The sequence below is a fragment of the Portunus trituberculatus genome, chromosome 12, assembly GCF_017591435.1.
Source record: "Portunus trituberculatus isolate SZX2019 chromosome 12, ASM1759143v1, whole genome shotgun sequence".
NCBI classification, from domain to species: domain Eukaryota; kingdom Metazoa; phylum Arthropoda; class Malacostraca; order Decapoda; family Portunidae; genus Portunus; species Portunus trituberculatus.
The window spans coordinates 6,040,539-6,055,538 of NC_059266.1; the positions used below are offsets into that span (position 1 = coordinate 6,040,539).

The 15,000-nt window shown below is 41.7% G+C and overlaps 1 protein-coding gene across 7 annotated transcripts in view; it reads right to left on the reverse strand.

Annotated features, from left to right (window-relative positions):
- Positions 1-15,000, reverse strand: part of LOC123502690 (kinase D-interacting substrate of 220 kDa-like) — a 186,705-nt gene that overhangs the window by 64,618 nt on the left and 107,087 nt on the right. The window contains exon 1 of one of the 7 annotated variants that reach the window (XM_045251879.1): positions 14,821-15,000. This exon is cut by the window's right edge and continues 573 nt beyond it. The exons of the other annotated variants lie outside the window; for them this stretch is intronic. Coding sequence (XP_045107814.1) covers positions 14,821-14,940 — 120 coding nt within the window. The 5' untranslated portion in view covers positions 14,941-15,000. The remainder of the gene's footprint in view (positions 1-14,820) is intronic. 7 annotated transcript variants of the gene reach the window in all.

A 15,000-nucleotide genomic window follows, 5' to 3' on the forward strand; every position in this document is an offset into this window, starting at 1 on the left:
CTGTTGCTATGGTGTGTGTGTGTGTGTGTGTGTGTGTGTGTGTGTGTGTGTGTGTGTGTGTGTGTGTGTGTGTGTGTGTGTGTGTGTGTGTGTGTGTGTGTGTGTGTGTGTGTGTGTGTGTGTGTGTGTGTGTGATGAAGTGTACAGGTGTGAATAGTGAATGTGAGACAGGTAGACATATTCACTAATTTATTCTCACCTGTACTATAAATAACTTCTGTTTAATTACTACTGCTACTACTCTCTCTCTCTCTCTCTCTCTCTCTCTCTCTCTCTCTCTCTCTCTCTCTCTCTCTCTCTCTCTCTCTCTATTGTTTTTCCCTTCTCTCAAGGCTGCGACGCTATAAAACACACACACACACACACACACACACACACACACACACACACACACACACACACACACACACACACACACACACACACACACACACACACACACACACATTTAACGGGAATTTTTGGTGTATATATAGGAAAAAAGAGGGAGAGGGAGACAGAGGAAAAAAAAAAGAGGAATAAAGAAAAAGGAAGACAGAAAGAAAAGGAAGCTGAAGAGGAAGACAAAAAAAAAAAAAAAAAAAAAATGAGAATACAGAAAAGGAAACACCGTATTAATTGAAAGAAAATGGGATACCGGAACTACAGGATGAACAAGACAATGAATAAATCCCAGGATGAACAAAGTAAGACAACACCCAATAGGAACAAGGATACAGTGCCCCGCCAGGATTAACGAGGCCACGTAAACAATCTAGAGTGACAAACATGACAAACAAGAGGCAGGTATGTTGATAAGCACAAGAACACACTAATCATTACATGACAAACAACACATCATACATACCAACACACGCACACACACACACACACACACGTACACTCGCACACGCCACACACATACACGCACATACATATTAACACCACCACCGCCACGTACGCACTTATATAACCCACTCCTAACACCCCCCATGCTCCTAATGCTCCTGTTATGGGTCTACTTTATGTATGTGACACTAGGATGGACGAGGCTACCTGCTTACTAATCACAGGATAAGCGACACCCTACCGTGCTGTATTAACCCCTTCTGTATATCATGACCGCTTTGTATAGTGCAGTCACGGTTCTTAATCCCTTCAGTACTGGGACACATTTTTTTACCTTGAGATTTGTGTACGATTAGACCATTTTATTGACGTTACGAAGGGTCTATGGAGGTCAGATGATTAATGGCCACAGTCTTCACTATTTTAATACCCTACATAAGATTCTGATGGATGGTGAGATGGATAGTGAGATGGATAGTTGGCATTTCACTGTTAGAAAGGAGACAAACTGAAGATATAAGAAGAATGTGTGGAATATAATACAGAAAAGGCAAGAGAACCACTATAAGATGTTTTGGACACGTGAAAAGGAGAGTGGTCAGGTGTGAGTCAGACAGAGGTGCTGGCCTACTGTAACCTGCCAACACGCGGCGGTCAGGTCAGGTCAGGTCAGGTCAGGTCAGGCATTCAGAAACACTTTGCTCTCTCACCACCACTGTTTTCCAAGGCCACAGAGATGACTAGCGGGGTTTCCAAGAGTGTTTGTTCAGTAAATAATGTAGAAATCTTGTCACTCTGCCTCTAGAACCATAAAAACACCTTAAAAAAAAACTCGTGTCAATTTATATTAAGCCTTCTGAAATAGTGGAGGTGAAGAAATGCAGTGTTTGAGAATACAAGTCTAAGAACACACTTTCAAGACATTTGTTCCTGAATTTTGGATATTTCCCTACTGTTCTTTAAGGGAATCAGCATTTAAAGTGGGTTTTTTTTATTATTTTTTTAATTTTTTGCTCTTGGTTGGTTTTCCTCCTGCATAAAAAACAAATAAATAAAAAAATAGATCGTACTAGTGGATGGCCAGGATGAACAACGCCTTTACTACACACAGGATGAACAACGCCTTTACTACACACAGGATGAACAACTCCTTTACTACGCATAGGATGAACAAGGCCTTTACTACGCATAGGATGAACAAGGCCTTTACTACGCATAGGATGAACAACGCCTTTACTACGCACAGGATGAACAACGCCTTTACTACACATAGGATGAACAAGGCCTTTACTACGCATAGGATGAACAACGCCTTTACTACACACAGGATGAACAACGCCTTTACTACACACAGGATGAACAACGCCTTTACTACACACAGGATGAACAACGCCTTTACTACACACAGGATGAACAACACCTTTACTACGCATAGGATGAACAACGCCTTTACTACACACAGGATGAACAACGCCTTTACTACACACAGGATGAACAAGGCCTTTACTACACACAGGATGAACAAGGCCTTTACTACACAGGATGAACAAGGCCTTTACTACGCATAGGATGAACAACGACCTGGTTACAGTTATGGATATTCGGATACTCTACAGGTCCTTATCCATAATCCTCAACGTAAGCCTTGGCCGGACTCCAAATACGCAAAGGACCAGTTAAGAGAGAGTCCATCGTCAATTATTCCCAGGATGAACGACGCCTCTATCCAATTAATCAGCAGGTAAGCAGAGTCTAAAGCCAATTATTTTCCAGGATGAACAACGCCAAGTGCATACTAACCACAGGATGAACACCGCCCCATGGACACTCTGACCACAGGACGAACAATGCCCTAAAAATTTTAATACCAAGACGAACAAAGCAGGAAAAATTCTACTCCCGGAATGAACGTGGTAAAAATTCTAATCCCAACACCAAAAACGCACTAAAAATTCTAATCCTAAGATGGACAACGCGGTGAAAAGTGTTAATCCCAAGACAAAAAACGCACTAAAAATTCTAACTCCAAAACAAACAACGCACTAAAAATTCTAATCCCAAGACAAACAACGCACAAAAAATTCTAATTCCAAGACAAACAGAAGCCTTTGCCCTTTGCCATTCCCGGAGCAACACCCACAAAGACACGTGTAATTCCAGATGGCCCTCCCCTTCCTTCCCCACCCTGCCCCAGACACCACCCGCCTCCCCACCCAGACCCAGCCCCAGCCCCGCACTACCGCGCCTTGCCGTGACATCCTACTGGCAGAGGCGCCCTTGGAAGCATCCTTGGGGCACGACGCTACTACTGAGACCTTGCCACGCCCTTACTGACACACACACACACACACACACACACACACACACACACACACACACAGTAAGATCACTTTCATCTTCGTTTTATTATTTTTTTTCTTCTTGTTTTTTTTTTTCTTTTGTTTGAGTGAGTTTGTATTTTTATTCACTTATTCATTAATTTATCTATATTTTTTTCTTTATTCCTTTTTATTTTCCTTTATTGATTTAAAACTATTCAAATTTAATCATTTCTAACACACACACACACACACACACACACACACACACACACACACACACACACACACACACACACACACACACACACACACACACATACACAGCCTCATCAATCACCCTCAGACAAACAAACAAACAAACAAACAAACAAATAAACAAACACAAGTCACGTCCCACCTCACATATCAACATTGCCAAAAACGGAAAGGAGAAAAAAAAAGAAAGAAGAAAAAAAACAAACTAGGAAGAACAATAAAAACAAAAACAACCTCTCGCCCCCCCAAAAAACCATCACATTACCATCACACGACAGAGAAAAAAAAATCCTGTACTTTACGACAAAAAACGAGAAAAAAAACGAGAGGAGAGAAAAAGACGAGAGAAAACGAGAAAACGAGGAAAATTGAAAAAAAAAACGAGAAAACGAGAACAAAACGAGAGAAAACGATAAAAATTGAGAAAAACGAGAAAAAAAAACGAGAGGAGAGAAAAAGACGAGAGAAAACGAGGAAAATTGAAAAAAAAACGAGAAAACCAGAGAAAACGAGAAAACCAAGAGAAAACGAGAAAAATTGAGAAAACGAGAAATAATTAGAATAAATGAGAGAAAACGAGAAAGATAACGAGAGAAAACGAGAGAAAAATGAGAAAAATACGAGAAAAAGAAAACAAGAAAACAAGGAAAAGCGAGAAAATCTGAGAAAACGAGAGAAAAACGAGAAAAAACGAGAAAAACAAGAAACGAGAGAAAAAACGAAAAAAACAAGAAAAATAACTGTGAAACGGAAATGAAAGCAAAAAAATAAAAAAACAATAAATAAAAAAAACAAAATATACAAAAATACAAAACATGAACCTGAAATAAAAAAAAAAAAAAAAAAACATGCTACTATAACACACCCTTCCCATTTTCTATGCATTAACCTTTTTTGTGCAGTCTACCTTAAAAAAAATCAATCTACCTACGTTTTCTATCACCTGCTGTTTCACCTACTAAACGCCCCTTGCTGTGCGTGGTGGTGCTGCTGCTGCTAATGAGGGGTTCTGCTGGTCTTACTTACTGTTTAATTGGCTACTTAAGGTGCTAATAAGGCCATCACCTGACGCCGACACTCACCTGGGGGAGAGAGAGAGGGAGAGGTGAGTATTAAGGGTAAGGATGGTGGTGGTGGTGGTGGTGGTGGTGGTGGTGGTGGTGGTGGTGGTGGTGGTGGTGGTGGTGGTGGTGGTGGTGGTGGTAATGATAATAATGAGTCGCAGGAGGGAGAAGGAAAGGAAGAGGAGGAAGGAGCACAAGAAGAAGAAGAACAAGAAGAAGAACAAGAAGAAGAAGAAGAAGAAGAAGAAGAAGAAGAAGAGGAGGAGGAGGAGGAGGAGGAGGAGGAGGAGGAGGAAGAGGACCAGGAAGAAACACTCCCCAAACCCTCACATTCCCCAATCCTCCCCTCCCCTCCCCTCCCCTTACCAACCCTCTTCCCTCCCTATGACACATAACATTACCCCCTCCCCTCCCTTCCTCCTCGCCCCCTCACCCATACCACAATACATAACAGGCCTCCTCATTCCTCCTCCTCTCCCTCCTCCTCCTCCTCCTCCTCCTCCTCCTCCTCCTCCTCCTCCTCCTCCTCCTCCTCCTCCTCCTCCTCCTCCTCCTCCCCTCATCACGCCCCCAAATGTCAAGGATTGGGAGAAGGGGAGGGGAAGGGGAGAGGGAGGGGAGGGAGAGGGGAGAGAGGGAGGGTCGCAAGGTCCTTCCCTTTCTGGAATTCCCCTTAAATGAGTTGGCGCTTCTCTCTCTCTCTCTCTCTCTCTCTCTCTCTCTCTCTCTCTCTCTCTCTCTCTCTCTCTCTCTCTCTCTCTCTCTCTCTCTCTCTCTCTGACTTTCAATGTAATACGATGCGGAGTGATTTTCAGATTTTTCAGTCTCTCTCTCTCTCTCTCTCTCTCTCTCTCTCTCTCTCTCTCTCTCACACCCTTAAACAATCACCCCTCACACACACACACACACACACACACACACACACACACACACACACCTGGTTGTAACTTTCACCAGGTACCCAAAGTAAGCAATTTTCCAGGTGTGACCCGTAACACAACCCCACCCCCCCAGGAAACCCCACCCCTGCCTCCCTTGTCTCCCCTCAACACGACAACACCTTTCAAACACTGCAACACCTCGTCAACACCTCAACACCTGCCATTGTAGGATGGGTGAATGTGAAGTGATAAAGGAGGGAGGAAGGAAGGGAAGGAAGGAGATAAGTGAAGGAAAAGAAAGAAGAAAGGAGGAAAGGAAGGGAAGGAGGGAAGGAAGGAGATAAATGGAGGGAAAGAAAGAGAGAGGGAGAAAGTTAGAAAAGGAGTGAGGGAAGAAGGGAAAAGGGAAGGGAAGGAATGGAAAGGAAAGAGAAAGAAGGGAAAGGAGAGATAGAAGAGAGGGAGAGAGAAAGAGAGAGAAAGAAAGGAAGGTAGGGAGAAAAGAAAATTCATAAGGAAGGAGGGAAGGAAATAAGGAAGTATAGAGAGAGAAGAAGAAATAAAAAATAGAAGGAAGAAAGTAGGAAGGAAGAGAGAGAGAGAGAGAGAGAGAGAGAGAGAGAGAGAGAGAGAGAGAGAGAGAGAGAGAGAGAGAGAGAGAGAGAGAGAGAGAGAGAGAGAGAAACAAAATAAGGAAGAAAAAATGATAAAAAGAAAGAAAGGAGGAAAAAAAGATGAGAGAAAGAAGAATGAAACCAAAAGGGAAGTAAAAAAAAATCAAGAAAGAATAAAAGAAAGGAGGAGGAAGAAGAAGAAGAAGAAGAAAAGAAGAAAAAAGAGGGAGAGAGAGAGATAGAAGGAAGGAATAAGGAATGAAGAAAATCCACCAACCCTTAAAAATCCCTAAAAATCCCTAAAATCCCAAAAAATCCCTAAAAATCCTTAAAATATCCCTAAAAATCTTCACCTTTCTATATACTTCCCTTAAAACACTCCAATATCCACAATCCCCTTCAAATCCCTTAAGATAAGCCCTTAATCACTAAATCCTCCTTTTTTTCACCAGCACGTGTTAAAATATCCCTTAAATTCCCTTTCAAACAATCTTCTCCTTTAATTAAGTTCAGAACCTTTAAATCTGGTCACGTGATCCTTTTGTGTCCCTTTAATCCTCCTCAGGTAAGGCAATTTTTCGCTTTAATATTGAGTTTGGTTGTTAATTTTGGCGCTTTTGTAGATTTCGATAGTTTTTAAAGTGGTTTCAAGTCTTATTTATTGATTTGCTTGATCTATTTATTTCATTTACTTATTTTTGAGAGAGAGAGAGAGAGAGAGAGAGAGAGAGAGAGAGAGAGAGAGAGAGAGAGAGAGAGAGAGAGAGAGAGAGAGAGAGAGAGAGAGAGAGAGAGAGAGAGAGAGAGAGAGAGAGAGAGAGAGAGAGAGAGAGAGCAAAAAGAAAGAAGAAAAGAAAGAAGAAGCAAAGTTAGGTTAGGACAAGTTAGATAAAAACAAACAGAAAGACACACACACACACACACACACACACACACACACACACACACACACACACACACACACACACACACACGTACCCAGGTTAATCCCCCAGGACAACTTTTCACTTCATACTGCCCAGGCGAGCCCCCCCACCAGGTAAACGCCCCCACAGGTAAGCCACCCCCATGTGACCCCCTACCCAATCAAGGAGTACAGGTGAGTCAGGCCGGCAGGTAGATTAAGACAGGTAACAGCGGATCATTGGCCCTCGCAGGTAAGCCGATACGAGGAGATACCTGGCTGGGTTTATAAAGTATTGAATATGTTCACCTGTCCTATACCTTCAGGTGTTATTGGTAGTAGTAGTAGTAGTAGTAGTAGTAGTAGTAGTAGTAGTAGTAGTAGTAGTAGTAGTAGTAGTAGTAGTAGAATTAAATCAAAACTAACAACAACAACACAAATCACAAAATAAATGACGGAAATTAGAAAAAAATCAATTACCTACAAGAAGAAGAAGAAGAAGAAGAAGAAGAAGAAGAAGAAGAAGAACAAGAAGACGAGATGGATTACGAGACTGAGGAAATGGGTATCAGTAGCAGCGGAAATGAGGAAATGGAGAAGTGGAGAAATGGGTTATCTTGGGGTTTCTCAATTGAGGAGGAGGAGGAGGAGGAGGAGGAGGAGGAGGAGGAGGAGGATGTGGAGTAAACTAGAACAGGTTAGATAGATTAATTAGTACAGGTGGAAGGATGGAGGAGGAGGAGGAGGAGGAGGAGGAGGAGGAGGAGGAGGAGGAGGAGGAGGAGGAGGAGGAGGAGGAGAAGAAGAAGAAGAAGAAGAAGAAGGAGAAGGAGAAGGAGAAGGAGAAGGAGAAGGAGAAGCAGGAGGATGGAAGTGGCGATAGTAGTTGTTATTGGTAATATTATTATTATTATTATTATCATCATTATTATTATCATTATTATTATCATTACACACTAAAGAAGTAAAAAAAATAATAAAAGAATAATGTTTAGTACTTATTATTGATATCAACATTCTCTCTCCTTACTTTAGTGCATTTTACGATGACAAAACATAGGAAGAGACTATTTAGAGGCATTTAAGGTGACGAGAGAGAGAGAGAGAGAGAGAGAGAGAGAGAGAGAGAGAGAGAGAGAGAGAGAGAGAGAGAGGAAGACTAAAGGGATTAAGTATTGCTAGATTGAGGTGAAGGAAAAGATTACTGACGTGTTTCCTTGTTTCCTTGGTCTCCTGTTTGCCTGATTACTCCCCACACTCACCCCACCCCATCCCCCTTTCCCCACACCCCATCCACCTCCTCCCCTTCTCCCCTAATTTGACCTCAATAAGAGAAATTTAACTCTGAAGGTCATGCAAATCTGAACCAGGTAGGATAGGAAAACAAACACACACACACACACACACACACACACACACACACACACACACACACACACACACACACACACACACACACACACACACACACACACACACACAGGTAAATAAAAAAGAAAAGTGCAAATATATGCCAGATTTGATTTTTTCCCTTTTTTTTCTTTTTGTATAAACTGGAGAGGAAGGGAAGGGAAGGAAGGAAGGAAGGAAGAGAAAAAAAAAGAAAAGGAAAGCAAAAAAGGAAAAAAAGAAAAAGAAAAGAAAAAAAAAAGAAGAAAATAGAAAATAGATAAATAGATACAGCAAAAATAGGTAAAAAAAATAAATATATAGACAAATACATAAGCAAATTGATACATATACATAAAAAACACAGACAGATGGAGAGATACATACATAAATACATAAACACACGCATACAAACACACACATTTACATAACAAACAGACAGAAATGAGAGAGAGAGAGAGAGAGAGAGAGAGAGAGAGAGAGAGAGAGAGAGAGAGAGAGAGAGAGAGAGAGAGAGAGAGAGAGAGAGAGAGAGAGAGAGAGAGGAAGGAACAGGTTAGGAAGAAAAAAAGAATTAAAGGAAGCAGAAGTAAGAAAAAAAGAGCTAAAAAAAGTGAGACTGGCGCAAGGTTATCAAGAAAAAAAAAAAAAAGAAAAAAGAAAAGACTTAAAGGAATGGAGGAAAGTGAAAGTAGATATTAATTGTGAGGTAGAGAAATTCATAGCACGAGTAAAGGAGGGAGGGAGGGAGGAAAAAAAGGGAGGGAAGGAGGGAAGAAGGGAAGGAAAGGAGGGAGGAGGGGGAGGAGAGAGAGAGGAGAGAGAGAGAGAGAGAGAGGAGAGAGAGAGAGAGAGAGAGAGAGAGAGAGAGAGAGAGAGAGAGAGAGAGAGAGAGAGAGAGAGAGAGAGAGAGAGAGAGAAGGAAGAGAAGAGAAAGAAAGGGAGAAAAGGAGGGAGGGAAGAAATAATGGCTGAGAAAAATAGGGAAAGGAACGATAGAAGAGAGAGAGAGAGAGAGAGAGAGAGAGAGAGAGAGAGAGAGAGAGAGAGAGAGAGAGAGAGAGAGAGAGAGAGAGAGAGAGGTGTGACCATTGGGCGGGTCAAGGGCGCCATGACCATCGGGAAAGTAGTTTGATCGACAACAACAACAACAACAACAACAACAACAACAACAACAACAGCAACAGCAGCAAGAGGAGGAAGAGGAACAAGAACGAACACAAAAGAAGAACACAAAAGAACAAACAGCAATAGATATTATGTTGAACTTCCGAACACTATCTTATCTAAAGGAGGAGGAGGAGGAGGAGGAGGAGGAGGAGGAGGAGGAGGAGGAGGAGGAGGAGGAGGTAGAGAAATATTATAATCTCTTCCTCTCTCACCGTCTTCTTCTTCTTCTTCTTCTTCTTCTTCTTTTTCTTTTTCCTCCTCCTCCTCCTCCTCCTCCTCCACACCCACGGAAGACAGACAGGGCCACTCTACCTTATCCACACTTTCAGCCACACCCATTAACCTACTTTGTCTTCCACCTACTCCACCTACTCCACCCCCTACCACCCACCACCAACCCCTTCACCCACCTGTCGTCCACTGCTAACCACTACATTCATTCCTACGGCTCTCACTGTTACTCTTCCACTTTATCCACCTCTTCCACCTCAGTTATTACATCCACTTCTGTTTTCGTTATTTTTACTCCTTCGCTTCTTCCATTTTTCTTAAGTCTTCTGTTCCACTCTCATCCACTTTTTTCCACTTTTTTATGAGTGCCACCTATTAAAACGTATTCTAATCTCCACAACCACCTTTATTCCACTTTCTCTATGCGCTACACACTCAATTTCACCTTAATAACTCCTCCACATTCGCCATCCACACTCAATAGTTCCAGGTACCCTTAATATTTCACCACTCCCTTCCACCTCTCCCCTTCCACCCCTCCCACCCGTCAATGATCACTGTGGTAACCTTCCATTCGTGAAAAAAGAGCAAGGGTTGACAAGGGTGTGGCGACGAATACTTGAAGGGTCACACCGTCATGTCCACCTTTCTCCACCTACTCCACTTCCTTCCACTTTATCTCCTCCACCTCCACAAAAACTGAAGGCTGTGGTGGAGTTAAGGGTAATTTCAGGAGGTGTGGTGTGTGTGGTGGAAATATTGGATTAGAGTCGATATGTCCACCTCCTCCACTTTCTTCCACTTTATCTCTCTCCACCTCCACAAAAACTGAAGGGTGTGGTGGAGTTGAGGGTAATTTCAGGAGGTGTGGTGTGTGTGGTGGAAATATTGGATTAGAGTCGATATGTCCACCTCCTCCACTTTCTTCCACTTTATCTCTCTCCACCTCCACAAAAACTGAAGGCTGTGGTGGAGTTAAGGGTAATTTCAGGAGGTGTGGTGTGTGTGGTGGAAATATTGGATTAGAGTCGATATGTCCACCTCCTCCACTTTCTTCCACTTTATCTCTCTCCACCTCCACAAAAATTTAAGGCTGTGGTGGAGTTGAGGGTAATTTCAGGTGTGGTGTGTGTGGTGAAAATATTGGATTAGAACCGATATGTCCACCTCCTCCACTTTCTTCCACTTTATCTCTCTCCACCTCCACAAAAATTGAAGTGTGTGGTGGTGCTAAGGGATGTTTCAGGTGGAGTGGTGTGTGCGGTGGTGTTGGAGTTGACATGTCGTGTGTGGTGTGTGTGGTGGAAATAATGAGTTGGAATCTACACGTCCACCCTCCACTTCCTCATCCACTTTTCCTCCACTTACAAAACCTGAAATGTGTGGTGGAGTTATGGCCCATTTTAGGTGTGGTGTGTGTGTGTGTGTGTGTGTGTGTGTGTGTGTGTGTGTGTGTGTGTGTGTGTGTGTGTGTGTGTGTGTGTGTGTGTGTGTGTGTGTTGGTTCATAGGGAGAACACAGTGTTTTTGGGGCATTATCTTGAGAAAATGGTGATGTGTTATGTGTGTTTTAATGCCACGACACAACACTGCCAGGAATTATTGTGAGCAAGAAAGGGATAAACCAGAAATAAAACACACACGAAGCCAGCACTCTAATGGGGCCTTTTTATTTCAATCTTTTCATTTTTTTCCCTTGGTTGGCCCACTTCCCTACATAATAAAAAAAAATAATGGGACACAATATATACGGGAAAAATACTAATTAGGGGCAAAAAAACAACATAATCCCTTAAAAAAAAAGAATAACGTTATACCCCAAGGCAGGAAGCAAAATGGGACACAATATATACGGGGAAAATACTAGTTTGGGACAGGAAAACCATAACCCCTTAAAAAAAAAAAAGAGAACGTTATAATTCAAGGCAGGAAGGGCAAAGTCTCGAAGGATATAACAGTTTAGGGCAAGAAGGATACAGTCAGAGGAAATCCCCGCCTTAGTCCTGCTCCTGAAGTCCTTTTTTTTTTCTCTCTCTCTCTCTTTTTTTTTTTTTTTTTTTTTTTTTACGTTTTTGCTGGTAACAGTTGATGGCCACGAAAAGTTTACCTGTTAATTCAAGAGGTTATCGACCATCACAGACAGACAGACAGACAGACAGACAGACAGACAGACAGACAGACAGACGGACAGACAAATAATGAGGCAGAAAAAATAGAAAAGAAAGAAAGAAGGAAGGAAAATCAAAAGAAAAATAACAATGAAAGGAGAAAAAGGAATAAAACGAATAAAAACAGACAGACAGACAGATAAACACAGACAGCGAGGCAGGCAAACAGAAAGAAAGAAAGAAAGAAAGAAATACAACGAAAAGTAACAAAGACAAGAGATAAAGGAATAGAACAAAGAAAGAAAGACAGACAGACAGACAGACAGACAGACAGACAGAGAAGCTGGCAAACAAAAAGAAAGAGACAAAGACAAAATCACGAATGAAAAGAGAACATACATGAAACAAGAGAGAGAGAGAGAGAGAGAGAGAGAGAGAGAGAGAGAGAGAGAGAGAGAGAGAGAGAGAGAGAGAGAGAGAGAGAGAGAGAGAGAGAGAGAGAGAGAGAGAGAGAGAGGTATTTAAATTCAGGAAGCAATTTACGAGTCATAACACGGAAGGAAAAACACGTGTAAGCAAAATCACACACACACACACACACACACACACACACACACACACACACACACACACACACACACACACACACACACATTTCTCACACCTACATACATTAAAATCACACACAAGGATAAAGCGTGACTCACGTTCACACACACACACACACACACACACACACACACACACACACACACACACACACGTAGTAAAGGTCAAGAACCGCCCTCTCACGACCCATAAATTGACCCCATAACGCCCTAACACAGGAAATCACACCAAGGTCATCAATCCGTGACCTTTGACATCCCTGAGAGAGAGAGAGAGAGAGAGAGAGAGAGAGAGAGAGAGAGAGAGAGAGAGTATAACGAGGGTGACCTAAAAACGAATTACTTAAGGTCAGTAAGGTCGAGAAATAACGGGATCAAGAATAATAACAACAACAACAACAACAACAACAACAACAACAACAACAACAACAATAATAATAATAATAATAATAATAATAATAATAATAATAATAATAATAATAATAATAATAATAATAATAATAAGAAGAAGAAGGAGAAGGAGGAGGAGGAGGAGGAGGAGGAGGAGGAGGAGGAGGAGGAGGAGGAGGAGGAGGAGGAGGAGGAGGAGGAGGAGGAGGTGAGGTTAGGTTAGGTTGGGTTAGGTTAAGTTAGGTTAGTTAGGTTAGGTTTGGAGAACAAGAAGAACAAGAACAAGAACAACAAGCACAAGAAGAAGAAGAAAAAGAAAAAGAACAAGAATAACAATAAGAATAATAAAGACAAGAAGAAAGAGGTTCGCTAATGGAGAGTGAGATGAATGGAAGGTGGCGACCAATGGGGTAGTTAGTGCTGAGTCATACGTGGGCTGTGAAGAACCATTAGAAAGGTTTATGAATGGTGATGAGACGTGGAAATAAATAGGCCTATGTTATCCACAGCCTGTCACGTGTAGGCCTAAAAGCTTCCTGCACCACCTGTTGTTTTTTTTCTCTCTTTCTTTTTTTTCTCTCTTTTTTTTAATGTTCGCATGTTGTAATGAATGAGTTAATGGTGTGTGTGTGTGTGTGTGTGTGTGTGTGTGTGTGTGTGTGTGTGTGTGTGTGTGTGTGTGTGTGTGTGTGTGTGTGTGTGTGATAGGAAGTTAATAGTTTTGAGTGTTATTTAATCCTATTTGTTACGAGGGTTTAATTGTTAAGGTTCTAAGTTGATTTTTTTTTTTTTACGTGTGTGTGTTAGTCTCTTATTTTAGTTTCGCGCGTGTTGTTTGTAAGAGTGAAAAATGATGTAATACTAAATGAGTGAGTGAGTTAAGGGGATTCAACACTGTGTCTTCTTGCAGCTTCTCTTATTTTCTGACGTTGTTCTGTTCCATATTGTTCATAGTGTTATCTCCCATTACTTGCTTAAAATAATGGTGATCTAATGCCTTAATAAACTAAAGGTGTCTCTCTCTCTCTCTCTCTCTCTCTCTCTCTCTCTCTCTCTCTCTCTCTCTCATTCTCGTGTTCCTTTTCATTTCCTTATAGTGTCATCCCCCCCCAGCTGAAGAATTAATGGTGTAAACTAATTAATTAATGGTGAAATTAATGGTGAAACTAAAAAAAAAAAGATGATTTTGTACACTATTAACACTGTAGCTTCTCGCATCTTCCCTTTTTCTTTTCTTTTCTTTTCTTTTTATTGCCATCTAATGTTCCTTTGCTCTCCTTTTAGTGTCATCACCATTACTCGCTGAAGAAGTAATGGTGATCTAATACCCTTCTAAACACCATTCCTTTGTTATTGACACTGCCACACATTCTCTCATTTATCTATCTATCTATTCATTCATTTATTTTACCTTTTACTATTTCTTTTATTTCCTTATAGTGCCATCCCCATTACTCCCTTGAAAATAATGGTGATCTAATAAACACCTTCCCATTGCTATTAACCCTTTCAGTACCATAAAGTGTTTCCATATTCATTCTGCTTACTGGCTGGCGAGTTTACACACCTTCAGAAACTCATGTGGGGATTAAAATAGTGAAGACTGTGGCCATTAATCTTCTGACCTCTATACTCTAACAAACACCCTTCCCTTATCATTAACCCCTTCAATACTGGGACACATTTTTACCCTAAGATTTGCGTACGATTAGACCATTTTGTTGACATTAGGAAGGGTCTAAGGCGGTCACAAGATTAATAGCCACACTCTTCACTATTCTAATCCCTTCATTACTGGGACAAATTTTTACCTTGAGATTTGCGTACGATTAGACCATTTTCTTGACATTAGGAAGGGTCTAAGGCGGTCACAAGATTAATGGCCTCAGTCTTCACTATCTTAATCCCCACATGAGTTTCTGAAGCTGTATAAAATCACCAAATACTAAGCAGAAGGAACATGGACACGCGTCACGGTACTCAAAGGGTTAAAATTGGCATCTTACACCTTCCCTATTTTACACGTTCTGCCCTTTGTTCTATGCGCGCGTCACTTACCCCGACATAGAAGATCTTAGTGGGCAGCGGCAGGGTGGAGGTGAGCGCCATGTTGCTACGCTCAGACGCCACACACCCCTGGCAGTCCCGCAGGCTCAGGGCGGAACACGCTGCCGCCATCTTGTTACACCCAAACTCACGAAAACTCACGAAAAGGAAGGAAGGAATGTTACACTTGTT